The 27536-nt window shown below is 40.8% G+C and overlaps 2 protein-coding genes and 4 non-coding genes across 6 annotated transcripts; 3 read left to right on the top strand and 3 right to left on the bottom strand.

Annotated features, from left to right (window-relative positions):
- Positions 1–5794: 5794 nt before the first annotated feature.
- LOC147319088 (triosephosphate isomerase B) lies at positions 5795–10655 on the bottom strand. Its single transcript, XM_086311416.1, has 7 exons — positions 10424–10655; positions 8582–8705; positions 7250–7334; positions 7010–7142; positions 6785–6870; positions 6618–6705; positions 5795–6540 (listed from the first exon to the last, which is right to left on the bottom strand). Exons 1-7 carry the CDS (start codon positions 10530–10532, stop codon positions 6422–6424), a joined length of 744 nt encoding a protein of 247 aa, XP_086167542.1. The 5' UTR covers positions 10533–10655; the 3' UTR covers positions 5795–6421.
- On the top strand, positions 8073–8128 carry LOC147319089 (U7 small nuclear RNA). The gene has a single exon (XR_015131628.1). It is a non-coding gene; the product is annotated as a U7 small nuclear RNA (small nuclear RNA).
- A 1109-nt stretch (positions 10656–11764) lies between the features above and the next one.
- On the top strand, positions 11765–11820 carry LOC147319087 (U7 small nuclear RNA). Its single transcript, XR_015131627.1, has one exon. It is a non-coding gene; the product is annotated as a U7 small nuclear RNA (small nuclear RNA).
- A 510-nt stretch (positions 11821–12330) lies between these two features.
- Positions 12331–12386, top strand: LOC147319086 (U7 small nuclear RNA). Its single transcript, XR_015131626.1, has one exon. It is a non-coding gene; the product is annotated as a U7 small nuclear RNA (small nuclear RNA).
- A 520-nt stretch (positions 12387–12906) lies between these two features.
- LOC147319085 (U6 spliceosomal RNA) lies at positions 12907–13012 on the bottom strand. Its single transcript, XR_015131634.1, has one exon. It is a non-coding gene; the product is annotated as a U6 spliceosomal RNA (small nuclear RNA).
- A 2110-nt stretch (positions 13013–15122) lies between these two features.
- On the bottom strand, positions 15123–20442 carry LOC147319084 (triosephosphate isomerase B-like). The gene is made up of 7 exons (XM_086311415.1): positions 20277–20442; positions 17064–17187; positions 16292–16376; positions 16041–16173; positions 15737–15822; positions 15570–15657; positions 15123–15492 (listed from the first exon to the last, which is right to left on the bottom strand). The coding sequence occupies exons 1-7, from the start codon at positions 20383–20385 to the stop codon at positions 15374–15376; spliced, it is 744 nt and encodes a 247-aa protein (XP_086167541.1). The 5' UTR covers positions 20386–20442; the 3' UTR covers positions 15123–15373.
- Positions 20443–27536: the final 7094 nt, after the last annotated feature.

The raw sequence follows: 27536 nt of genomic DNA, 5'->3' as shown, positions 1-27536 counted from the left end.
TTCTCGCCACCGAGGAGGGGTACTTGCAAAAAGAATAAAATAAAAATCTGAGTTTAACAAAACATTTTAAATGTAAATATCAAGCTTACCTTTCTTTTTCCATGAAATGTGCTTGTGGGCACGCCAGCCATTTTGAAAAGGTGGGCAAAACAATTGGCAAGGCCACACCCCCACACATGTGATATAATTTTAAAGGTACTGTTGCCCTCTCTAAGAAACATCAGGACTTAGAGGAGTGGCAAGTAGAGTATGCGAGCTACAAGCAAAAACTAAAATGTGTACTACAGTGTGCAAAAATGAAATACTGGGTCATCAGGGGGTCATGAGGGACATTTATAAAACTAAAAGTCCCACTAACCTTAAAGTGCACTTGAAAAGCCCACACAAGAAGGCTAACCTAGCTTACCTAGAAGACCTCATCAGGGGGAGCACACTCCCCCTCCTTGAAGAGCTCACCCACTCAACCCGCATCCCCAGAAAACAGCTAACCCCAGATAAGGCAGCGTGATGTATCCCGAGATAACAGGACTGGGACATCTAAATAAAGGTGTGAAACAATCGCCTTCAAAAGGTTATCAATTCACTTGAACCAAAATTAGGACCACTCGGTGCGGCAAGAGTTAATAGTTATTAGTCTCAACACCCAAGGATAACCAGAAGAGCATGACTGATATGATGGAACTGGGATTTTGTTACACTTAATTTTTGCAAAACACGAATAAAACTAAATTGAAACTAAGGATTTTCAGAAAATAAAAACTACACTAAACTAGCAAAGAATTGGTAAAAACTAATTACAACTGGTAAAAATTGAAAATCTGGAGTCGAAACTAAATAAAAATAACAACTAATGGAAATGGCGAAAAGTTTAAAACCCTGGTGCAGAGATTGGCAAATCTGACCAGGAAACGTTATAAAATGGATTGTCAGGATAGTCAGCGTTAAAGCCACTTTTGACAGTCCATACTAGGATGGCATTGGACATCTTCGGGGCGGAAGAGGGTTGGTGTGACCAAGGTGTGGTTTGGCTTGTTGTATGTACATTTCAAAATGTTACAGCTCTGGATGGACCAGTTACCAGGGCATGGAAGGATGACAGACTTTATTACATGAGGAGAAGGGACATTTTCGGGATCGAAGATCCTCAGGGATGACAAGGCTGGAGCAACGGTACTCGAGAGAAGAATTTCTGATACTTTCTGAGATATGATGTCACCAACCTTCTCTTTTAAGTGTCTAGCTCCGGTGAATTGACACATGGGAGTGTGTCAAAAAAGGGGGAAGTGGAAGTTGAGTTTGAACATCAAACAATGGTGATATGAAAATTTCTATGAGTTTATTTTTGTGTTTAATAAATTAGCTATGTTAAAACTTAAGCTTATAATGTGTTAGACTTAGAAAGGGTTCACTAATTTTTGATTTCTTTTACACACACATAGATTATGATTAGAATAAGTCCTGAACATAATATTTTAAACCAAATTTGAATCATTAGAAGAACAATGGATAACAATATTAGATTATCAAGGCTAGGGAGAGAGGTGTTTTGGTTTTCTGTCTCTTGCAGAGAAAGGAACAGACACCAGACGGGGACCCGGAGATGTGAGGACCCTTCACAGCAGGGACAGATGTAGGGACTGCCGAGACAGCAACTGGGGTCAAGTGTCATGACGTTTGGGCTCCTGGAGAAGATGGATCCCACAAACACAGCAATAACCATGAAGGGGTTGGCGAAAACCAGGAACACCAGACCAACGAGGTTCAAGAGGCTCTTGGCAAAAAGGGGGACACGCCGGTGACCCCAAAATACACAGATCTTTGTTTGAAATCGGGGCAGAATAATCCCCAGAACTGTGCAATGACTAAAGGGTGGTCTAACCCCGGAGGTCGAAGAAAGAAGCTGAGAATCACCCAACTGGAAGACACTGGTAGCTGCAGCAATAAAAATAAAGGTTAAAAGCTCCTTAGACAGAGGTTCTAGTCTAAGTACATTTGAAAGGTATAAGGGGGCATTAAAATGGGAGTGGAAAACTGGAGCACCAAAATAAAGCTGTGGGAGAATTGGGGAGTGATGGGAGTGTCATCTGTAACTGCTGTTATGGTTGTAAATCTAACTTTGCTTGCATCTGAACTGCGTGAACACAGAGGTCATCCCACATATGGTCCACCCGTTAAAGGGGGACAGAGGGCCTCAGGATCAAGAAAACTTGGACCTTGCGACCCTGGAGTGCATGTTGTAAGTGATCTCTTTCAGAGATCAAAAGGGGGAATTATTAGATTATTCTGTTATTATATGTTACCTTATATATGTAATCAAAGTAGTTGAATTAGAATACTGCTGTAGATCACATTATACCCTTTAATATAGAGTGTGTGAGCTGTATGTAGTTTAGTTCTCATTATACTTTTGAGTTAACAGAACATATTCACATATTAGTTCATTAGATAAATGTGCATCACTCTGTATCCTTGATCTGCTGGGAATGTGTTACACTGTTTTCTTGACATGCTTAATTGTTGAATCATGAAGAGAAGGTTGTAAGCAGGAGACTCTGTGTCTAAAGACAGGGGAGATAGATAGACCACATTCCACACCCCCACCTTACAGAAAGCAGAGAAACAACTGCCGAGGTCATAACTTAGGCGCTGTAACAGAGAAAAAATGTGATGTTTTGGCTTTTACGACTAGCTGGGGGCCACTAGAGACTATAAAAAGCTGAGCAACCCGTCACCATTTTGAGACATGTGCCTGACCCTCTGGTAGCATCTCTCCCGTCCGGACGTTGTAATGCTCTTACTGTTGAATTGTATGGAAATAAATGATTGTTGATTGAGCATTGATACACCGAGTATTGTCCTTCCTTCAGCCCAAAGATTCAAAGAATTGGGAGATTTCCTCCTTTGGCCAGCCTATTACCCCAGCAGGGTACCTGATCACGGGCAGGGCGTACGTGTTGATGGCCCAGATCTTGTTCTTACCATTCAGCTGACTCCTCAGGACTTGCCTGACCCTCTGCAGGTCAGGTGGTTGCAGCTTTTCTAGTGGCCTCTTCATGGTTCCCATTCGCCTGCGGGATCCCCAAGTACTTGTAACTGTCCTCTATGTCTGCAATGTTGCCTTCTGGTAGTTCAATCCCCTCAGTTCTGACTACCTTCCCTCTCTTTGTTACCATCCGACTACACTTCTCCAGTCCGAACGACATTCCAATGTCATTGCTGTATAGCCTGGTAGTGTGGATCAGTGAATCGATGTCTCGTTCACTCTTGGCATACAGCTTGATGTCATCCATGTACAGGAGGTGGCTGACAACTGCTCCGTTCCGTAGTCGGTATCCGTAGCCAGTCTTGTTAATGATCTCACTGAGGGGGTTCAGGCCTATGCAGAACAGCAGTGGGGACAGAGCATCTCCTTGGTAGATCCCGCACTTGATGGTGACTTGTGCTATGGGCTTGGAGTTGGCCTCTAGCGTTGTACGCCACATCCCCATTGAGTTCCTGATGAAGGCTCTTAGGGTCCCATTGATCTTGTACAATTCTAGGCATTCCAGTATCCAGCTGTGGGGCATTGAGTCATATGCCTTCTTGTAATCAATCCAGGCAGTGCACAGGTTGGTCAGTCTGGTCTTGCAGTCTCGGCTGACTGTTCTGTCTACCAGTAGCTGGTGTTATGCGCCTCTGGTATTCTTGCCAATTCCTTTCTGTGTCCCGCTCATGTATTGACCCATGTGCCTGTTCATCTTAGCCGATATGATGCCTGACAGGAGCTTCCATGTAGTACTGAGGCAGGTTATTGGTCGGTAGTTGGAGGGGACCGGTCCCTTCTTGGGGTCCTTGGGGATCAGGACCGTCCGGCCTTCGTTAACTAGCAGCTGGTTCATTTGTGCTGCCAGACGCTTGTGGAGTGCAGTCAGCTTCTTCAGCCAGTAGGCGTGAACCATGTCGGGCCCTGGTGCTGTCCAACTCTTCATACTGGAGACCCTTTCTTGGATATCTGCCACTGTGATGGTTACTGGACCCTGTTCAGGGAGGTCGCTGTGGTCTGCCCTCAGATCCTCTAGCCACTGAGCATTGCCGTTATGGGTTGCATCCTTCTCCCATATGCTCTTCCAGTATTGCTCCGTCTCCAGCCTTGGTGGTGCTGTTCTCTTATTGTTCCCTTGCCACTGAGAGTACACCTTTGCTGGTTCTGTGGAGAACAGCTGGTTTATTCTCCTGCCTTCTATCTCTCTGGTGTACCTCCTCAAGCGGCTGGCCAAGGCTGTGAGTCTTTGCTTGGCAGTTTCCAAGGCCTCAGGTATGGACAGCTTGCTGTATTTCTTAGGCACCTTATTTGTCGCACCTTTCTGCAACTCCGTTAGTTGGCTAACCTCCCTCTGTGCTACTTTGATCTTGCCCTCTAGCCTCCTTCTCCATGGAGGGTACTGCCCCTTGTGGCTGTTCAACTTGTAGCCAAGCATCTCACTGATCACTGCTGCCGTATTGTAGATCAGCTTGTTAGTGTCGGTAATCGTGGTTGTAGGTATTGCCCGTAGTGCTGCATTAACATCATCTAGCAGACCTTCTGAGGGTACTTCACGTAATCTTGGTAACCGGCTACGGGGGATCCAGGTTTCAAGCTTGGCCATGATCCTATTTTTCAGGTCAGTTCCTCTCGCACTCAACGATCCTTCTCCTATCGCACTCTCCTATCGCTATGTACCCAATCTCGGGTGGGGGTGATGATATCGCCCCCCTGACCTGGCGTCCTGACTCCTCCTTGCCGTAGCATTTGTGTTGTACCTCGTCAATCTCTAGCTGTGAGAGCAGTCCCTTCTTTCGAATGTTGGAACACTGAGCTACTAATTGTTTTGGGTATCGAAGAATCCATAGGTCCCTCATCCTATTCATGTAGCCCCTTCCGCCGGGGTTACTTGCGTAGTAGCATTCCAACAACGCCCTGTTTTCGTCTCTTGCCCACCGATGCCTTCTTGTTCCAGTAGCCCACTTTTCGTCAGGGTGCCCTGGTTCCTCAACACCTGACGCGGACCTTGTTGATCCGGGCGACGTCCGAGCCGGCATGCCTTCATATTTATCTGTCTCGCTCATGTCTGCGGTAGGCTTGCTTAGCATAGGGGGTCTAGCCTTAGGACCCTTACTGGATACAGACGCCCCAGGCAGGAATCGAACTTGCGATCCTCTGTTCCAAAGGCGTGTAGTCTAACCACTACGCTAGAGATATATATATATATATAAATATATATATAAAAATAAAATGTTCAGAAATTTATAGACCTAACTGACCATTTACAACAGGACTTCTGTATGTCTCAGGGGAGATCTGCCCTGGCCACATATGTATCGAGTCTTGCACAGAGTATAAGTGTTGAGTATTTTAGAGTAGCATAAAAACTGGGACCAAAAATGACCTCATGAAGGCCTCCTGAGAGCGATTAGTGGTTTTATTGAAGCCTTCTTACAGTAAACAAGTTGTCATGACTGAAGTGGTCCATGTGCTTTTGCTTTTATTAATTGTAAACAGTCTAAAAACAATAATTTCTCTACACAAACCTGTAACTGGCTTTAATTTCCCCGATTCATAAACCTTTCACTGCCATGTCTGTTTTAGCTCAGCGCTGGGATTAAAAAAAAAAAAATAGCACTGCACTTCTTCTCTGCATGGCATTGTGCTAACAGGACCTCACTCCTGTAACATGATACTCCCTCTCCATTTTGAGAATACCACTGGGATTACCACTGTGTATATGGACACACAGCAGCCTCAAGTGCATGTGATGAAAGAGACGAGGCACTGGAAGAGTCTCTAAACCATTTATTATGTTTCCTTACAGCTTTCCTACCCTTATTCCCATCAGCTGTGACACACAATGTGATGAACATAACTGACACTTTACTTTTGGCAGGACAACCAATGAGAGAATGGATCACGCACAACTAGAGGGAGGTAAAAGCCACAGAAAAAAACAAAAACAAAAAAAACCCCAATCATAATTACACAAGAGACGCCAGTAAAAAGACAGAGTTGATCGACATGAGCTGTCACACAGTTTTACACAGAAAAAAAGTTCATGAACTTTTACTTAAAGTGTGGACTGCCCGTCCACCTCAAGGTGTAATCGTCAGCCTTTACAGCTTGAGCACTGAGTTGCTTCTAGTTTGCACAGACTGTTCTCAGTGGACTTGACTGTTATCAGTGCAGTACAGTGTGTGTCAGCCTGTCCCTTTTCTTTGTGACAGAATACAACCCCCCGCCCCCCCAAAAAAAGGAAACTGAGGGAATGACATCATCACAAATGCTTTGAATGAAAAAAAAAAAAAAAAAAAAAAAAAAAGGGGAAAAGGACTAAGTGCTGAGAACGAGGGATGAAGAACTGGACCGTCTGGAGTTGGACTCTAATCCAGTCGCATTGCAACTGCCCGCATTTTATGCCTTAGCGTTGATGATGTCGATGAACTCTGGCTTCAGGGAGGCTCCGCCTACGAGGAAACCATCAACATCCTTCTGGGAGGCAAGTTCTTTGCAGGTAGCACCGGTGACAGAACCTGAGGAGAAGAAATGACGCTTGAGAAGAGATCGATGTGGGACTCAAAGCAAAACAGCTACCCAGCACAGCACTGACCTCCGTAGATGATCCTCACAGAGTTGGCAACGGCCTCAGAGACGTTGGTCTTCAGCCACTGCCTCAGTTTCTCATGAACTTCCTGTGCCTGAGATATTACACAGGTGACATTGTGTTGCAGGCTGTAAGCACAGCAAGTTAAATATTCAGTGATTTCTAATATTTACCTGCTGTGGGGAGGCGGTTTTCCCAGTGCCAATGGCCCACACAGGCTCGTAGGCGAGCACGACCTTGCTCCAGTCCTTTACATTGTCTGTGAAAGAGACGTGTGATAAGATTTATATTTCACAAGAGTTCGGATATCCACCACACTCTTGCTTGCACAAGCATGTACAAGAATGTCTGTTACAACATTTGAACTCATGTTGGCATAAAACCTGTGAGCTGCTTACCTGCGATGACCTTGGTCTGAGCAAAGACGACCTTCTCAGTGATGCCTCCCTCCCTCTCATCCAGCTTCTCGCCGATGCAGGCGATCACGCCAAGGCCGTTCTCCAGAGCATGAGCAGTCTTCTGACCAATCAGCTAACAACAAAGGAGACAATGATGAATATTTAACGTTTTTTAAAAATCTAAATGACTGCCATTAAAAAGAAATAATAATAAAAAAAAAAAAAGTCTATCCATGTTACCTCATCATTCTCTCCAAAGACGTGGCGCCTCTCGGAGTGTCCCAAGATCACCCAGTTCACACCGCAGTCCTTGATCATCGCAGGGCTGGAAGACGAGATTATCACACAGTGAACATAAATCAGAATTCCACAAATTCCATTGTAATGAACGTTTTCTCCCTCCCTGCCTGAGTGTGACACAGTTTGTATATACAAGAGATGGAAACAGCCACCTTGATGTCACATTCAGAAGACTCAACTTTAGCATTTTTGGCTGTAGCCATCTTGGACTTTGTGGTTCTGAAATCAGGGAGAGGCCACACGCTCCTATTGTAGTCACTTGTCAATTTCAAAGTAGGCCCGTCCTAAACTGCACCCTGTTTCATCATCCAATTCCATGTCAATGTGGCTATAATTTACAAAAGTGAGATAAGACTTAAAATTAGTGAACAAGACCAATAATTCATTAGGAAAATGTTTGAGGTCCCAAAGGAAGCATCACTTTCTCAGACTTCAGGAAGAGTCGCCCTCTGCTGCCCATTAGAAAAACTGCAATCTGTCTTGTTTGGCTTTACCAGTCTAGGCCCCACCCGCTCCTTGTAAAGAAACATTGTGATTGGTTGAATAAGTGCAGTTTTACCAAAGTATAACCATCAAGTGCTTTTAGTCGGCATTTTGACTGTATAAGTATATACACATATATATGTATACACTCATACACATAAGCAGTTTATTTTTATATGTTTTGTTTATTTCTGACGTCATGTTTGGAACTACAGGAGCACACCGTTACAACAGTGTCTGTGCCTGGTGTCCTAGTGCTGAGAGGCTTGTGTCATCAGGCAGGACTCTTTGCTCTTAGCTATTTCTCTCGTAGGTTTCTCATAAAGAGAAGCCCCCATGTACTTGTTAAATATAAAACAACTGATAGGGGCAGGATGTAAAGTTAGTTTTGATGAATGGACAAATATTAGACTTAATGAAAATATTGTCTGACAGCAACCCTGTAGGAAGTGTGGATAAGAAACTTTGATGTTAATTTGTAGGAGGTAACTCTCAGAACATTATTCTAGATTGATTTGATTGTCCTCACCTTGACACGTGCTCTACTGTTAAATGAATCAACCCAGTTAAGAGTGAAAAAGAGGTGGGGGGGGTCACTTTGGCAACACTCTGGGATTCCCCTAAAATCACCCCTGGATTAATTTATTTATATAGCAACAAAGCACAGCAACAGTTGGCTTAAAGTGCTTTAAATTTTAAGGTAGGGACACTAGAACTCCTTGTAAGATTCCTAACTGTATTTTGAGAGTGTGAAATCAGGAATTAGGAAAAATAACCTGAATTAAATACCTGATCTCCCCAGTGAAGGCACCCTTGGGAACTTTGTAGCAGTTCTGAGCGGCCACACCGAACTTGGAGTCCAGTTTGGACCTGACAAAGTCCAAGTAGATCGATGGAGCGCCGCACACCACCTCTGTTAAAGGAGGAAAAAGAAAAACACTTAGGTTACAGTTAGTTAATCCAGTTACTCTTAAAACCCAATATTAGAATATTTATGACCACCTGACATCCATCAAGCAGAGTTTGAAACCTCCTTGTGGTACCTCAGAGAGGCAGTGGCTATTAATGGGCCTTTTGTGATGAGGAAAAGGCACAGAAAAAAGCAACAGTGGTAATTAGACTATCAAAGCATCCTCAGTGATTAGTTTGACGTGTTTTTATATATGCGCGTCTACAGTTCAGCTAATCTGAGCCATGCCAAACACAAGAACACATTTTTTTTCCACACAGCACTACTGCAACTAAGAGGCTGAACTGAATCCATCTTTAAAAATCAATAATCTGAGAGCTTAATGGGCCAGTGAGCAAAATTCAAAGTGAATGACTGGGAACTAAAAAAATAAATAAAATAAAAACCACAGGAAGCACTGGTTCAATATGAGGTACAGTCTGCAGCAGTCAAGAAGAGTACAGTAAAGTTAAGACACTGACATTCACATTGTAACTATATCTTTGGGGTTATGGAGTCTATATTAAACACTGCCCGTTATTATTAGTTTGGCAAAGGTCAGTCAGGTCTCCCTGCAGTAAAGGTCTGAGTTCAGCCTCCAAAAGGTCACCTGCCATGGCTGCATTCAGCAGAGGTCAGAGACAACCCATGCACCCCAGTTCAAAGGGTCAAACAGAAGATCCAGAGTTTATCCAATATATCCAATATCCAACAGGTCGGTCTGAGGATGAAACAGGTGAACTCTGACTTTAGAGGCAAAAGCACGGGGGAAAAAAACTCGTCTTCATTTTCACTTCAGCTCTAAAAATGGGGTGGATTCATTAAAGGGAGCAAGGTCCAAGGATAGTCTGAGCAGACTTCAGTCCTGAGCACTCAGGCCTGTGAGTGCACACAGCATTGCAGTTGCATAACAAACACACAGGAGGAGATAAAAGGGCCTGTGACAGCAGACACAGGCTGTCTTCAGAGTGTCATACACTTAAATAAGGGAAATATAAGCAGAGCTCAGTGTCTTAATGAAACAGCAGCTGCTGCCTCTGTCTGGTTCATCTGCAGGAAGCAGACAGCAACAGGGCAATGTCTTCTGCTGCATTCAGGGCAAGTTGGGAAAAAACTGACTACACACTCACACGAGTGAAGAGCTGAAATAAAATGAGTGCATCCGTTTTTTTACTTGTTTTTGACTTTTGCGCTGTTTAAAGCTTAAGCTGCTGAATAACTCGGCTCAATATGCTGACGAAAGAGCAACCCCATTAACGACCAGCCTGACTTGAATGCACCCCGCACATCCACAGCAGAGGCAGATCTGCTCTGATGGTCTACGTGCCGCTGCAAACGCACACCCACCACGACATGAATGGAAAAAGCCATCCGAGCTTCCCTCGCCTGAGCTCCGGCACGTCTGCCAGCCGCTGGTCACGATTTAGCTCTGTTTAAAACGACCTCACGCTAATCCCGACTTTATTAAACACGGCCTGAAACAGACAGAACCTCCGGCGCCAACGCTGTCATAGATTTTTTTTATATTTTGAATGAAACTGACATTTTGACCGCGGAGGATCATTCAGCTGTGATACGAATACACAGAGATAGGCTTAAAATAACTGAAAATATGGAGACAAGTGGCCAAAAATACTGAACCCCATTCAAGAAGGGTGATGGTGTCAGAAGAAGCCACATACCGACATTTGAGTCCACCTTGCCTCCGTTCATGGTCTGGATGAGCTCCCCGAGGCTTTTCTTGTCGCCGTTCATCTTCCAGTTTCCACCAACGAAGAATTTTCTGGTCATGTTTGCGATTTTGGGGGGACGTTAGCCAAAGAGTGAACCGGTACTGAAAGTCCACTGGGGTCCTTCTAGTCTGGGGTAAGAGAGCGGACGTTAATGAGCAGCTCGGGGTATTTATTAGCGTGAAGGTCTAACCCCTCCTCCCCCTCAGCGCCATTGGTTCACGCTGGTACGCCCGTAAAACGCGTTTCTGCCTCATTTTGAGGAAGAGGAGAATGTCATGCTGCGTTCAAGTGCCGTGCGGGAAAAGTAGCTTTTCCCTGGATGAACCCGTTAGTGAGGACAACAGATATGAAGTGAAGCAATCGACAGCCTTGTGTTATTTTCACTCCTTCTAATTAAAGAAAAGATGTTATTTTTTCTTATTTATTTTTTCATGTTTTTCTGAGTTAGTTTCCAGAGTGTGTTCGTTTTTATTCCTTAAATAGTTTTAATGTTAGCTCTTCTTAAGTATATGTATTTAGGGCTGTGCAGGAATATCGGGAAACGATGCACCTTACCAATATGTAACACAACTACAGCTAACAAAAATATAAATAAACAGTTGCAAAAAAACATGTAGGGATTTTCTGTTTATCTACTCGTTTAAGATACTCGTTAACAACAGAGGAAGTTCATGGATGTAGTGAATGAGGACATGCACAAGGTTAGTGTGATGTAGGGTGGGTGGTCGAAATACGGTGAGATGAATGCAGATGGTACGCTTTAGCGACATCTAAAGGGAGCATCCGAAAGAGGCAGTTATTACATTTAAGTAGTCTTGTTTCGATCAAATTTCAGCATTGATATGAATAGTATTAGCCTTTATTTCACCTGAATCCTCTAAATGATCAGACCTACGGTACCTTATTTTTTCCAATCATAAGTATCTCGCTTCTGTTACTCAGTCATGACGGTCAACCATTTGATTGGCTGTGACGACACCAATCCCGCCCACCCACTCATTGACGGCTTGTTCAAAAAACGTTGTGATTGGTGAACACTCGGGCCAGTTTTAAAGTATTTGCATATCCGGCATGCACTGCGCTAAAAATGCCCTTTTTATACTTTTAAAGTATACCTTTCAAAGGGTTTCAGTTGATACATTGGCTGTACATGTATTTAAATATATTATAAATGAATATTTTTAAATATTTCCATTATTTCTGACATCGTATTTTGCACCTACAGAATCACACCGTAACAACAGTGTCTGTGCCTGGTGTTCTAGTACCGATAGGTCTCGATGTCGTATCAGGAATCTTTGCTCTTAGATATTTGTCTAGTAGGTTTCTCATAAAGAGAAGCCCTCACTCACGTGTGTAAAAGAAGCTCTATAAGTCTATTCATGGGTAAGTAGAAGAACTCGTACCTCATGTAGAGCCTATTTTACTCTCATACTTCAATTTGTGTTACACTTATAAGATACAGACGGGCTCAAGCAGCGTTGTCCAGCAAATAGTATTAATAAAATAACACACAAAAATATGCAACATAAGGTAAACATATGCGTTCTTCGGTAGCTCTGGTGGAATAAAATCTATATTGTGAGCCTCTTAGCTCTTGAACTCTTATCTGACTTCTCTCGTAAAACTACGTGATTTTTAAGACTGTTTAATGTCACTGTTTAAAATCTCCTTTGTGTACGAGTGATCTGTGCCTGTGAGTAGTAACCGCCCGCCTTTTGATTGGCCATAGTGACACAAGTCCCACCCACTTCGAGAAGACTTCGTGATTGGTGAAAGTCACTGGCGCTTTATACCACCATAACAACAGTGTCTGTGCCTGGCGTCCTAGTACCAATAGATTTCAACTCAGCGACAGGAATCTTTGCTCTTTGATATTTGTCTAGCAGGTTTCTCATAAAGAGAAGCCCTCTTACGTGTTTAAAGAAAGCTAAATTGACATCTGATCTTTCATAAAAAGCAGCTTAAAGTTGTCTGTAGAGTTATTACTGAGTCCCATAACTAGTTTCTCTTTTAATTTCATTTCGGATTACACCTATTTTTTGCTGACAGCGTTGTCCAGCAAAAAATATCGATAAAATAACACGCTTCACTGAGAACTTAAAGTGAACATGCGTATTCTTCAGTAGCCCTGCAGGAATAAAATCTATAATGTGAGCCTAACTCTTATCTGACTGCTCTCGTAAAACTACGTGATCTGTTTAATGTCACTGTTTAATGTTGTAGGCCAGTGTTAAAGAGGCTTCAAAAACCAAAAAGAATTCCTCTGAAAATGATCAGGTCCAAGGTCCTGAAGCAACTATTCTAGTTACATTTTAGTGTGAGACTAAAATTACAGTAGTAATGAAATTACAACTCTTATAAAAGGTTATAAAAATGAGACAAGACACAGAAATAGTCTCTAAACCATTTTAAATTTATTTTGTTTCCTTACAGCTTTGGAACGCTTCACGAATTTGCGTGTCATCCTTGCGCAGGGGCCATGCTAATCTTCTCTGTATCGTATCCAATTTAGCGTACGCGCTTGCCGAAGCAAGCTTTCCACTCCTGTCCCTTTTCTTTGGGACAAAATATAACCAAGTAAAAAAAAAATAAATAAAAATAATAATAAAGGAGAAGAAGGGAATGACATCTTCACACAAATATTTTGAATGAAAAAGGGGAAGAGGCAAACACAGCGCGGACCCGACGACACACCAAAATCTGACTCTGACGCGTCGGGTCCGCGCTCTGTGTTTACGTTTGTATGCAGAATCCGTAAACCTGCTCCCAGTTACTGTTTTAGCTGTATGGTGTTTGACGACATGTTGTGAGGTTTAACCTGAGATGCTGGCGTTTCAGGCATAATAACGTTAATTTACAAATCGACACGGGATTTTAATGAATCAATATCACTTTATTCAATTTAGCATGGATTGTAATCAGAAAAGCGATAATCAAAACCCACCCCTAATCAAGAACTTGCAAAGTAAAAACATGATCAATGTAAGGTAGCCCTTTTGTTATTTACATTTAAAAAGAGGATTAGTGTTACTGTGCGCTGGCTGAGTCTGTTTCTTTTCTTAGAAATAGTTTCTCCTGCCCTGGAGAAAATCCACTTGCATGGAACAGAAGAGGCTGTGGAGTGCAGGAACTACACTGCAAGTTGGTAGATATGCAGGTATTCCTGGGTCCTGCAGACTATCACCTAAAAACAATAAACAAAATGATTTTCTAAACTGTAGCAATGTAATGTACGTATAGTGTCAAATACATTTTTGTAGTCTTCATCAGCTTTAATTCACATGGAAGTGTTCCTAAAGTCATATGCTGTAATGATATTTACATTATGAAAACATGATTTTGGACATTTCAAGTTTTTCACTTCGGCAGATAAAATGAATTGAGCAAAATCAACTCAAAATATTCCCACAGGCCAGAACGTCCTCTCTTCCTCGCTGGCTCCATATCTGTCAGTGGAATGATAACCTCGTCGCTATCTGTCACCATCAACACACTCCACGAATCCCGTGGATGATTCACTTCCTTATATCCGTTTGAATCAGGTACCGAAGCAGTTACGTGCGTAATGAAGCTTCGGACGTCACTGGTCACGTGACTTTTGCCAAACGAAGCAAGCCTCGACACAGTGCTTCTGAACCAGTGTGTTGTTTTTTTCGACACACGCTCCGGAGCGTCAGCTTCAAGCGGGCCATCACTAGTGTCAGTATAGTGTTGGCATCCTAACCTTTAACTGCCCCCTTCTTCTTCTTCTTCCTCTTCTTGGTTTATGTGCACCACCACCACCACTTACTGCACTGGAGTGCCATATGGCCATATGTTTGGAACACCGTGTCTCCAAGAAGACCTTCCAAAGTAAAAGCAATCTTCAGTTCCTTAATAATTCCCTTTCCTACCGATGAATCCACATTTACTTATAAAAAGTGTTATTTTATTAATATTTTTGTTAACCAACACGGTTTGAGCGAGGTCTGTATTCCAAAGTGCAACAAGCCTGACACTGTAGCAATACATTTTGCATATTCAGGTTCACTGCAGTGCATGCATAGTCTGATTTCCTGTTCACCGATAAACTGCACTCATTTCCTTCCACACCTACATGTTTTGTACACTGTAAAATCTTTGCAAACTGTGCTATAGTTCCCATCTAACATCTAATCTGCATGTTTACCTTATCTAACACTCATGAGTGCTGATAAACTATGATTAGCCTTATTCCTTTTGTTGCATTTCACATGTACAAGTCATTGGATTATATGATAAACACCTAAGGAGATATATATGAGTATATATATGAGGTACAATTGATAATACTGTATATTATGCAACCCTAGATGTTTCACATTTATATTTGAAACCCACCCAAAGCTCATAAAATGAGTCGCTCATTATTAGCTGTGCTCTCAGGACTCCCCCAAGAAATATATATATATCTGTAGTGTTTATTGACAATGTGACTGCTGATAAAATTAGCAGTAACACTGGTTCCTTCCTTGACTTAGCTGCTGTTTTTATATCTGAGCTTCAACTTCAAAAATAAAAAAAGCATTCCTCTGAAAATGGTCAGGTACAAGGCAAGTCTGAACCAGTCTGAGACTAAAATGAATACTGTTATGAAAGGATTTAAAAATGAGACAAGACACTGAAATAGTATTTAAATCATTTATATTTATTATGTTTCCTTACAGCTTTCCACCCCTATCCCATGTCTTTGTGACAAAATATATAATCAAATAAAAAATGTTTTTAAATAATAAAGGAAAAGGAGGGAATGTCATCATCACAAATACTTTAAATGAAAAAGGGAAAGAGGACTAAGTGCTGAGAGAGAGGGATGCAGAACTGAACCGTCTGAATGGAGTTGGACTCTAATCCAATCACACTGCAGTTGTCCACATTTTATGCCTTAGCGTTGATGATGTCAATGAACTCTGGCTTCAGGGAGCCTTTGCCCACAATGAAACCATCAATGTCCTTCTGGGCGGCAAGTTCTCTGCAGGTATCACCTCTCACTGAACCTGAGAAGAAGAAGCGATGTGTGAGAAGAGATCAACGTGGGACTCAAAGCAAAACAGCTACCCAGCACAGCACTGACCTCCGTAGATGATCCTTACAGAGTTGGCTACCGCCTCAGACACGTTGTTCTTCAGCCACTCCCTCACTTTGGCATGAATCTGCTGCACCTGATATATCACACAGGAGACATTATGTTAGAAACGGTAAACACAATATGTTAAATATTCAGTGATTTGTAATATTTACGTGTTGAGGAGAGGCAGCGTTCCCAGTGCCAATGGCCCACCCAGCCTCATAGGCCAGCACGACCTTGTTCCAGTCCTTTACGTTGTCTGTTAAAGAGACATGCGATCTTTATATTATTGTAGGGTCTTGACATTACAGTATAAAGTGCCTTTAGGCAACCGTTGTTGTGATTTGGTGGCAATAAAAATACATTTTATTTTGAATTTTATTGTGAACCAAATTGATAAAACTTGCCTATAACAATTCAACATTCCAGCTCTCATGTGCACATAAAAACCCAGTGACAGTGTGAGGAGCTGCATACCTGCGATGGCTTTCATCTGAGCAAAGATGACCTGATCTGTGATGCCTTTCTCCTTCTCTTCCCGCGTCTCTCCGATGCAGACGATCACACCGAGATCGTTCTCCTGAGCGTGAGCTACCTTCTGGCCAATGAACTAACAGCACAGGAGGCAATGAAACATGTTTTGTGTGTTTTACTTGTTTTGAGGAATTCAGTTCTTTACATTTGCAGGTGAAAAACTAAATGAACAGGATAAATTTATCTGTAGTTACCTCATTACTCTCTCCAAAGATGCGGCGCCTTTTAGAGTGTCCCAGGACCACCCAGTCCATACCACAGTCCTTGATCATTGCAGGGCTGGAAGACCAGAAGCATTCCCATGAAGATAAACTGATTATTTTCTTTTTTTCATTGATAAACAGTATTATGACCCAGTCATTAGTTGTATTTGACTGTGATGGATGGTTGTCCTAACTGTGTGAGGATAGTGATTTTCACAAGGTTGAGTTTCAAGGATAAGAGATTGAGCAAAACATGATAAAGTCCCACTTGGAAGTGGATTTGAACATGTTAGCCGTCACCATCGTGGTCATATATAAATGCATACAGTGTTGAATTGTGAGTCACAAGGTATTTAAGTCCTAACCCATACCTTGGTTGGCTGTAGGTAGAGCAGGTCATCTACTAATTGAAAGGTTGGTGTTTCAATCTGCTAATACCCCTGATATTAAGCCCAAGTTTCTCTCTGATGAATCAGAATGTGTGTGAATGTTCGATAGAAAGCACTCACATAGAAAAAGTGCTGCATGAGTGGGTGAATAAAGTGCTTTTAGTGCTCAGGTAGCGTAGAAGAGCACTATATAAGAACCAGTTTATTTACCGTTATTATATTTGTGTAAATGGAGCTAAAATGTATAAAAGGAAACATCATGCTGTGATGCTCTGCTTTTCCTAAGATCCAGAATTTGGATACAGACTTTTAGCACCCATAGCTAGCACCATGATACCAAATAACTCTTAAGCAGAATAAAGTGCACTGTGTACCTGATCTCTCCAGTGAAGCCACCACTGGGAACTATGTAGCAGTTCTGAGCAGCCACGCTGAACTTGGGATCCAGTTTGGACCTTGTTAGTTCCAGATAGATGGCTGGAGCAGCACACACCACCTCTATTTAAAGAGAGAGAGAGAGAAAACACAATACTTGGGTTACAGATATGTAGTCCATTTATTTATCAGGGCACAAACACAGTAAATATTAAAACTAAATATTACAATATTTACGACCGTGAACTAGCTGGAGTTTGACACTTCCTTTTGGTTCTTCAGAGAAACAGTGGTCATTAGTAATGTGGTTGTGATGGCTCAACATAAAGCTGCATCTCTTGACATCTGATTAGGAAAAGGCAGCCGAAGAAAAACGAAACTAAACTACGTCACTCTTGACGTTGGTCTGCAATAACTGTTTGTGTGCAGTTCGTCCCACAGTGTTGCTAAACGACCAGCTGCTGTATTTCACAGGGAGAGAAAAGAGAGAGAGCTAACTTCACTCAGAGATGGAGAAAGATTTAGGAAGACGGATGAATAGGAGAGGAAGAAGGTAAGGATTGTTCAGTTGCACTTGATAAAGTGCAGAATTAAAGCTTTCATGCGATGTCGTAATTTTAATCACATAGTTGATATTCCTGCAAAACAAACTAAGCTATGCTCACTCTGTTATTCAAATGTTGCGTGAAAATGCTGGGTAGTTTGTATGCTTACATCTTGTTGAATTCAGTTGTGTAAATCCACAAAGACCTGTAGGTCAGCTGATCACTGCGTGCATACTAAGAAAATCTACTGAATCTACTTGAGTACATTTCAGAGCCTGTACCTTTTCACTTTTACTTGACTAAAAAAGTTGCTTCTGTACTTCAACTTTTATTGGAGTATTTTTTAACATGGGTATACTGCTTCAGTTAAATCATTTAAGTCTTTAAATACTGACCAGTCAGTATATACCATGCATCCCTGTGACATGGAAGTGCCTTCTCCATACCAGACCTTGACTTCTCTTCTTATCAGTTTCCCTCCATTAGTATAGGCTTGTACACAGTGAAGAGGGACTGAAGCCTGTGCATTTGCTTTGGGGTGTATTGTTGTTTTTTAATGGCTTATAACATTGGAATATAATGAAAGTGCTTTTATAAGTAAAGTGGGAATTGTTATGTTAAGCATTTGACCTATAGACCCATTTGTGTTGACCTATGTATACAGGTTAAGTTTTATTTTGGCAGTGAAACATGTTTTTATGTCATATATGTCAAGTAATTGCTTCTTACTGCAACACTGGCATAATAGCCATTATTTCTGACCCTATGGTTGACCTTGATCATAAACCTGTCAACAAGGGCATGAATAATGAATATGGATGATAATGTCTGGGAAGATTTTTTTCACGCGCTACTGTCATATCTTAGATTTCATTCAAGTCAGTTAATAGTCAAATTTAAGTGAGTTTGTGAGTGTGAGAAGTTTCAGTAAAGGCTGTGATACAGGGATCCCATTTGCAACTAAACACTGACGATGATCACAGACAGGTTTCAATCTCACATAGAAAAAAATCAGATATGTTATTTTAGATGTTACGTGATAACACCATCACAAAACTGTCAGCGGCTGGTTTCATACTGGATCAGGAGTCTTTGCTTTTAGATGTTTGTTTAGAAGTTTGCTGTTCCATCATTATCATTATAAATTGTTATTAGTTTCCACCTTTGATGTGGTATTATTGAAAAAGTTCATTTCTGGTCTTCGGCTTTTCACACGACAATATTAAAAGTGAGTGCTTTTCCTTTTCTGCTTTTACACAAACACTTTTTCATTTAAAGCAAAGCTTTTAAATTCAGGCTACACAAAATGTCTCGTGTAGATGACTTAGTGACATCGAATCACAGAACTGGTTTTAATAAACAGGGATTTTTTCTTATTTTTAGCACATAAACACAACTTGTTATAGGTATGTAGCAGCTAAAGTATGTATTTCTGGTTATTGTTTTGACTCACATTTGTCACTATGGGCAACTTCAACAAACAGTAATTGCTTCACCTTAATTACCTGGTCACGCCTCAGGTGGCATGGAAAGAGAGAGGATGAGTAGTCCTCAGGTATTTTCTGTTGATCCTATTCTCATCACTCATGCATCACTGACTGATTGGAATGAAATGTTTGGTTTCTTTCCTGTTTGTTTGAATAAAATCATCATCCATCTAAGGAAGAATCCACTTTGTTGAATGAGTCACAGTAAAAAGCCCAACTTAGCCTCTCAGCGGCTTTTCTTAAAGGAAGTTTTCCTACAAGATGCTGCAGAAAACTGTATGTACAGATTGAAAACTTCCGAATATACACTCACTGGGAAGAGCTGGCCACAATTGTGCAAGGTGAAACAGCTGACAATGGATTGATGAAATATCGACCGTTACATGTTTGTGGAGGTGTGTTGTGCCATTGACTCAAGTTGCAGCTAATGATATTTCACAAGAATGCATAGTGCGAAACGCCCATGGACTAACGCTTAATAAATCATTTCCACGTAAAGCCTTGTAGCCTTTGATATCAATTGTTTCAAATATCTGATAAATAACCATAAGTAGTTTATCTTTGTTTCCTTGTATTGTGTTAATGATAAGATAGTACACACTTTTCTTTGAAAAAATAACCCAGTTTTAAAAGGTGAGTATATTTATAGCACAAAAACTTTTAGTGAACTCTGAAGAGCAAAACGAATGAATCAGTTGTTGGTTTCAATAACTGATTCATTCATTGTTGTTTAAAAACTTGTGGTCTGCTCATGAAAGAGCAACACCTTAACAACCAGCCTGACTTCAGTGTACTTTGCGTTTCCTCAGCAGACAGCTGCTGGCTGGACTGATGAAAAATTCTCCAGAGCTTTCCTCATCTTTCCTCACATTTTTAATGAGGTTTAAAATGACCTCAAAGTACTCCTGAACTTTTGCAGATGCTCCTGGCATTAAATGTGTCTGTGATTTTTTCCCCGTTGAACTAAAGAGTAATTTTGACCATGGAGTTGTGACATGAATACAAGGAGAAAAGCTTAAATTAACTGAAAATAGTGCAACAAGTGTCTAAATGGTGAACCTTCAAATGGAGAAATAATATCAGAAGACAAATACGTTTTCTGTGATTTTCATTTAAAAATGAAATAAAGGGTTGAATGGAAAAAAAAAAGAAAAAAAAGAAAAAAAAAGAAGACACATACCAACATTGGGGTCCAGCTTTGCAGTGTTCAGGGTCTGGATGAGCTCCCCGATGCTTTTCTTGCTGCCGTTCATCTTCCAGTTTCCACAAACAAAGAATTTTCTGGTCATGTTTGCAGGTCTTTGTGGATTTTTTTCTGAGGATTAAAACACTACAAAGCCAACAGGGGTCCTTCTCTTCTAGGGTAAGAGAGCAGCTCGGGGTATTTATTAATGCGAGAGATTTAACCCCTCCTCTTTCTCAGTGCCATTGGTTCATCCTGGCATGCCCATAAATGTAGTTGTACCTTATTTAGAGGAAGAGATGAGTTGTGTTATGATGTGCTCATGTGTCGTGTGGTAAATGGTCTTTTATAGCAAATGAGAGAGCATTTTCCATTTATTTTCACTTTTATTTCTAATAAATTCAGAGTTTCATTGTGAGACGGCATACGAATGGGTACCATGAGAGGAAGTGTGGCACTCTTTGAGGAAGTCAGGAGAGGTGAGGCAAGAGTGACAGATGACTTCAAGGTGAGGGTGGGCTTACATCACTGACCTTGCTCTGAGCCCCTTCTTGTTCGCACTGTTAATGGGTTGGTTGACACATGAGGTCAGGCAGGAGTCTCTGTGGACTGGCACATGTTCAATAATTGGTCAACAACCGTCTGAAGGGACAACTCCCTCTAGGTCTTGATGCATGCTGAATCATCCAGGTAAGGAAATCCCAAAGAGCTGATTCTGTTCACCTGGATTTAGTGTTTTCATAACATAACATAACATTTGCATAACGACTAAAACCAACATGACTAATATTGGGCCGAGAGGTCATGGTTAGTCAACCTCGCTGAAAACACTACGTTTAGATGAACAGAATAAACTTTTTGGGAACTTGAGTTTAAATACCTGGGAATCTCCAGCATTTGGTTTTAGAATTGAAGAAGCTTCTCGAATGCTAGGTGAAACATCTTCAAGACACTTAAAGAAGTCCACTCGGTTTTCTTTCCAAGCTCCTTAGATTCCCACGACCTGGATGACTGAGAACCTACACACACAAATTCTTTTTTATTGTTTTCTTCATCTTTCTTGATGATAATCCTCTTTGTTTTCTTTCAGCTGCTTTTTTTAGGGGTCACCAAAGTGAATCATCTGCCTCCATCTCTCCCTGCCTCCATCATCCTCTTCTGCCTGACCAACCCTCCTTCACTACTTCCATGGATCTTCTCCGTGGTCTTATTCTTTTTCTCCTGCACAGCAGCTCAGCGTCCAGTGTCCAATAAGATTGTCATCCAGCAGCTTTTGTCTTATTAATATGTTTCAGCCACTGAAAACCATACAAACACATCTACATGACATAATGCTCTGACTTTTCTTTAAAAGTTACATAGATTATATCAGTGCTTTGTCATGAAATGAGTGAATCTGTGCATTTGGTAGAGCTGGGCGACATGACCTCAGATCACTTTGATGATTAGTTGAACATTTTAACTTGATCGTTAATGGGGTTTTTTTTTCTTGCCCTTCTTACCCTGGTTTCAGAGTATTAGGACCATGTTAAAAAAGAAACATTGAAGTGTTTTATTCATTTTGAGAATAAAGTGTTGAGAAAAGGGTGAACTGTCTCAGTCCTCGGGGGTTTCTCGGTATGTGTTTCTCTGTACATTCTTGTAAAATACCATTAGCTGCAACCTCATTTTTTTATACAACACACCTCCATTTTTACTACACAGTAATGTAACCATCAACATTGCATCCATTCACTTCCGGCAATTTCACGTTGCACCATTGCAGCCAACTCTTCTGGGATTGAGTGTGTTTTTTCTTTCTTTCTTAATAGAGCCTTCACAGGCCTCGTATTTCTCACACAGCAGTTTATGTACAGAAAGAGAAAAATGAATCCCTTGGTACTAAAAACGATTCTGAAGCAAAATGTCTCAGACTCATCTACACAAGGTATTTTGTAGAGGGTGCAGCAGGTCGTGCACTAATTGGCAGTAGTTATTTCAACGTTATAGTCAAAATGAGAAATAAAAAACATTTTTTATCACTCAGCTGTTAAAGGCTAACGAGGCATTGTTGTTACCCTGCCAGGCAGGCGGGCAGACAGCATGGACACCAAAGTTCGTGACTTCAATAACTTGAGAATGAGGTGATTTTCAAACTGAAACCAAATCTCGGATGAGTTTGACCCCTGACCTTGGTCAAATTTTCTGAAAATCTTGTGAATACAGTAAATTGAGAAAGATTTCAGCTAGGATTTTCTAATTCATATCATAAGTGCATTTACTAAAAGTACTGGAAGAATTTGAATCTCAGTCACCTAAACCTCAAGATCAAGGTAAGAGATCAGGTTTTCTGAAAATCTCTTGAACATGATAACTTGAGAGATGTGGAACTTCAAATTCATACTGTAGGTACATTTACTAAAAAACCTCAAACAAATCTGATGCCAGTGACTTTGACCTCAAAGTCCGATTTTTTGGGGAAAAAAGTCAGAAATGTTGAAAAGATCAACTTCATTAGTTCAAGGGCGTCTCTCAGTATGCATTCTTGTGTTTTCTTGTGAAATATCATCAGTTGCAACCTGATTTTTCTGATACAGCATACCTCCACTGTAATGTGCACATGTGTAATAATCGACATTGCATCTGTTCATTGCCAACTTTGCACAACTGTGGCCTTTTCTTCCCAGTTTGTTGGGGTTTTTTTGACCTCCTGAACAGACAGAAGTTCTCATACATATAAAACTATGTTTATGTGCAGGAAGAGAAAAAAAAATCCCTCGCCACCAAAACCAATTCTGAAGTCCCATGACACTGACTCATCTATACAAATATTTTGTGGAGGGTGGGGCAGCTGTGTACTAATTGGCAGTAATCTAACTTGAAACAACAACTTTAATCTTAACATTTCCAATTTTTCTCAACATATTGGATCCTGGTTGATGTTATTTGGACTCAACATCCAAAAATTAATTTAGACTTTATTCTCAAATCAACAAAAAACCCCAACTTCATTCTTTAGGTTTAGGTTAGGAAAAGCATCCGGTTTAAAACTCAAATCAAACATCTGCAGCTTGTGGAAAGAAATCTGCTGATACTAGCCATCCTTCGGTGATTATTATACTCCAAGTGTTGAAACAGATTGCTGGTATTCCCTTTGCTTATTGAAACCATTTGTATACAACTTCTTTCTGTTTGATGACAATATGAAAACACACGCGCCAGCAATGAAGCCAGTTAAATATAAAAGTAATGAACAAACTCCTGATGCTATAATATGGAACTCTTTTTAACTCTTGCCTATAATTAACAAAATTATACATGAATATTACCTACTACTCTAAGATAAGGATAAGCAGAAGTGAAGGGATGGATGGATGGATATTATATTTTATGTGAAAAGGGACCGTCTACGATATTAACATAAATGTAGCCATTCAATGCATTGTACCAGAGTTGGCTTAAGCTAATTTGCATCTGTAGTCCCTTGGCAGGTCATGAAATAATATATCTCTTATATAAAAGACAAAAGATGTTTCGGTAATTGCATGGTGGAAATGATTTTTTGTTCCATGTGTTCTTGTGACATTGTTTTGCAATGATTTCCAGTTAGTATCATGTAGTGCTGTGTGACGGTCAGGTTGCTGACCCAAATGCAGAACTCAGGATGCAGAAGTGCAACGAAAGTAGCTTTAATGTCTGTTTAACAATTTCAAGTAATTCAAGTAAGTAATTCACTAAAAAAAGGCTAAGTAGGAAGAAATACACTTTTAGGGACTGAGACATAAAGGCCAACAGTGGACACTCGGTAGTACTGCAGGATGAGTGTTGTTTGTTTCACCTGTCTTGAGCCAAGATCATCCATGGAGGAAAAATGGAGCTATAAAGAGAAAGTACGAATTTTGGGGTCTTGTGATCCCGGCAGCTTTATTTAAATCCCTGAAAGTGATTACGTCTTTCCCAGAGCTCCTGTTCAGTGGCATATCTACATGTGTCCTCTAGAGAATCCCTCAACGTATACTGCTGCCAGGATGAAACCTTTAAAAGTATGGACAGTATGGACAATAATACCACCGTGTGGGAGGTTCGTCATGAAAGCAAAGATGAGTGCAACATAGCAAGCGTAAGCAAACTACCAAGTATAAATCTTCTGTTTTCTCAACCTGTAAGTTTACAGCGTAGGCCCAGAAAAGTTCCTATACTGTTAATTTGTCACATTATTGTTGTGTCATAGTAGTAGCTGACAGAGTTTTTTTTTTTTTACGATGTCAGGTAAATCATCCCTACAGTTTAAATGAGCTGCCACTGACAGCATTGCTATGGAGAAGCAGGGATTGGTAGCAACTGGTTTGTAAGGCAGGGTTAGGAGAGGTGTGCTCACATGTTGGTGCCATACTCTACACATTTTCTGGCAGTTGTAAATAAATGTAGATTCGTGCATCCAATAGAACGGCAACTATCTGGCATTTTGGTTAAGTATAACTCGAAGATGTTGAAATGATGGCTGGATGGCAAAGGACTGCAGTACTGTTTTTGACCTCCGAGAAGGCGTGTCCCAGTAGCTTAGATGTCACGTGAAAACTATGGATAAGCTGGGCCCTGGCCACCTTCACCCTACTGGGACCGATGCAGCGTGCTTAGCCATCTCCACTATTACCAACTTGGGCCATGGAGGGAGCTAGAAGATCAAACTAGTCAACTGCAAAGGAACAGCCTCCAGACTGTTGCTTCGAGCGGTCTTTGAAGAGGTTATTTTAGGGAAGCTAACCAGTCTCTAGCACAGCTATTTTGGAAGGAGTTTCACTCTGAGGGACACAGTGAGCCATTTCAGTTTGAGGCACATAATGAGGAGTTTCACTTTGAGGCACATGAGGAGCAGATTCAGATTCACATTGTGAAGAAGTTGAGACTGTGGTACACTATGAGCAGGTTCAGAGTGAGGCACTAAATCAGCCTCACTTTATGTTAAAGGAGCAACAAAACAACTCTGATTTCATAAGTTAAAAACAAGGATCAGTGTCTGAATCGGCAAGTTGGAAAACACAAAATTCAAATTCATTTGGGCCAACTTGGCAACATGAAACACAGTCTCTGACTTCATAGCAGGCTCATCAACATGAAACACACTCTGTCTGGCTCGGAAACAAAAAATCCAGCCTTCATTTTTTCCAGGCTTATATAAATAAAACATGGATTTCAAACTGGCCTGGAACAAAAGGTTCAGTCTTACTCACTTATTTGGCTGTAATGATTGATTTATCGATGCGTATATATTTTGTTAATGCTGAAACTTGCTTTAGCAACAATGCAATAAATGGAAAATAAATGACGTGGCAGTGCGTAAAATCTGAGCAAATGGTCCTATTTGTCCTCTCATCCACTGGTGTTAACAGCACTCTAGTCCAGTGTTGGCTGAAGCCCCCTCGTGGTCCATAGTGGGACTGCAGGTGGGCCCCAGTAATAACAGAAATTCAGTTTGAAATTACTCACAATTATGTACAGCTACATATCTAAGAAAATGTATTAAGTTATATAAAAAGAGACTTAAAACTATATTAGGAGGTGGTTAGCTTGTGATATTACTCATTAAGCTCAACTAAATTTACTGCTTTTGTATTAAAGTTTGGCAGGTGGGTCACATGTTGGCCTTAACTTTTAACATGTGACTTGTTAGCATATTTATTTTGTTTATGTTTTTCCATGATAATTTTGTTCAAATTACTGTCAATATTTATGGAGCATGTAAGGAGAGAGGTGCAACAGTAAGCCATCGGTAGAACACAGTGGGGGCTGTGTCATGGTTTGGGACTCAAAATTTATGGAATTACACACACACACACACACACACACACACACACACACACACACACACACACACACACACACACACACACACACACACACACACAAATACAGTCAGATTTTGAGCCACCATAAAATACTAGTGAAAAGCATCCATCCTCTCTCTGTCGCTCCCAGGTCCCTGACGAGTTTCTGTGTTCCTCCCATGCTTGCGTGGGTTTTCTCTGGGTAATCCAGTTTCCTTCACCAACATAATTAATTAACTAATTATGTTGGTAGAGAATAAATTTTAATTAATAATGATTAAAATAATTCTGCTCAGCGTATATCGGGGGATTCTGCACAGATTCGAGTGCAGAAATCGGTTGTTTATTCATGTTTTTCTACCTGAATTTGTTCCCTCTAGGCATGCGTACAGACAAATGAGGTTCTGGTTGTCTTAGGAGCTTTAATCTACCGATTACAGCCCCAACGGATGGCTTTAAGAGATTTGTGTGAATATCTCTGGATGTATATGAAGACATATTATACTGCTGTGTATTTTACATGTATGTTTATTATTCTGACATCGGTTTTGAAAGTTACAGGATGACACCATGACAAAAGTGCCTGTACCTAGTGTGCTAGTACCGATGGGGTCCGGGTTCATGTCAGAAATCTTTGCGCTTAGATATTTTCTAGAAGGTGTCTCATAAAGAGAAACCCCCCAATAACTGTAGAAAAACAGGGGCTTTAAAGCTGATATTACAAATTTAGATTCTAGAGTACTGCTTTCAATTTGCGTTACAGGCAAAGGTAAAACAGAAAATATCACATTTTCTGGATGAATAGCCAATCTGCCAAGCCCCACCTCCTAATAACGGCTTAGTATAGAAGCGTTGTGATTGGTGGGTAGTCAAGTCCCCTTCAAACTCATTTGTATTATACTTACATAGTTTATTTTTCATGGATTTCTAATGTTATTTATGGAGTACATTTTAATGTTGTTGTTGTTGTTGTTTTTTAAATGACTCCAATGCTCCAATAAGCAGAATAAATATGAAGCTCGATCCAGCAAAATAAAATGTTCCCCCCAAAAAGAAAAAAAAAAAAACACAAAATAAGAATTGAAAGAATGAGCTCAGTAAATAGTCAAAGTAGTTTAAAATAAAGGAGTAAAGTAAAGTAAAGAAAATACAATACAACATTATATTGTTCTTTCAGTTGGCCACATCCACTTCTGCCTCCTGTATTTTTTTGTTAGTGGTACTATACAAAAAACACACACCATAGCAGGTCTCACCACCAACACGTAAACTTTCCCTTTCAATCTTGCTGCTGTTACAAATCACTCCTGACATTCATCTCTGTGTTGAAAAACTGAATGAAAGGCTCCATGGTATCATGTTTTTGTCTAAATATAATTCTCTATTACAAGATACACTCATCTGTACAAGTTATCTTTTGCATGTTATGTCCTGATTGTATTCTGTGACCGTG

This window comes from Aulonocara sp. 'chitande type north' Nkhata Bay, linkage group LG11, assembly GCF_057382095.1.
Source record: "Aulonocara sp. 'chitande type north' Nkhata Bay isolate Kocher_YH1m ecotype deep benthic linkage group LG11, A_spYH_male_GT1.1, whole genome shotgun sequence".
Taxonomy (NCBI): Eukaryota; Metazoa; Chordata; class Actinopteri; order Cichliformes; family Cichlidae; genus Aulonocara; species Aulonocara sp. 'chitande type north' Nkhata Bay.
Note: the sequence above shows the minus strand (reverse complement) of the source record. Positions and strands in the feature narration are given on the sequence as shown.

Coding starts and splice junctions, on each gene's coding strand:
- LOC147319088 (XM_086311416.1), bottom strand. CDS start 10,532: ATGACCAGAAAATTCTTCGTTGGTGGAAACTGGAAGATGAACGGCGAC. Junction 7,143..7,249: donor TCTTTGGAGAGAATGATGAG/GTAACATGGATA, acceptor CTTTGTTGTTAG/CTGATTGGTCAGAAGACTGC. Junction 6,871..7,009: donor TCAGACCAAGGTCATCGCAG/GTAAGCAGCTCA, acceptor TCTCTTTCACAG/ACAATGTAAAGGACTGGAGC.
- LOC147319084 (XM_086311415.1), bottom strand. CDS start 20,385: ATGACCAGAAAATTCTTTGTTTGTGGAAACTGGAAGATGAACGGCAGC. Junction 17,188..20,276: donor AAAGCTGGACCCCAATGTTG/GTATGTGTCTTC, acceptor CTCTTTAAATAG/AGGTGGTGTGTGCTGCTCCA. Junction 15,493..15,569: donor TGTAAGGATCATCTACGGAG/GTCAGTGCTGTG, acceptor TCTTCTTCTCAG/GTTCAGTGAGAGGTGATACC.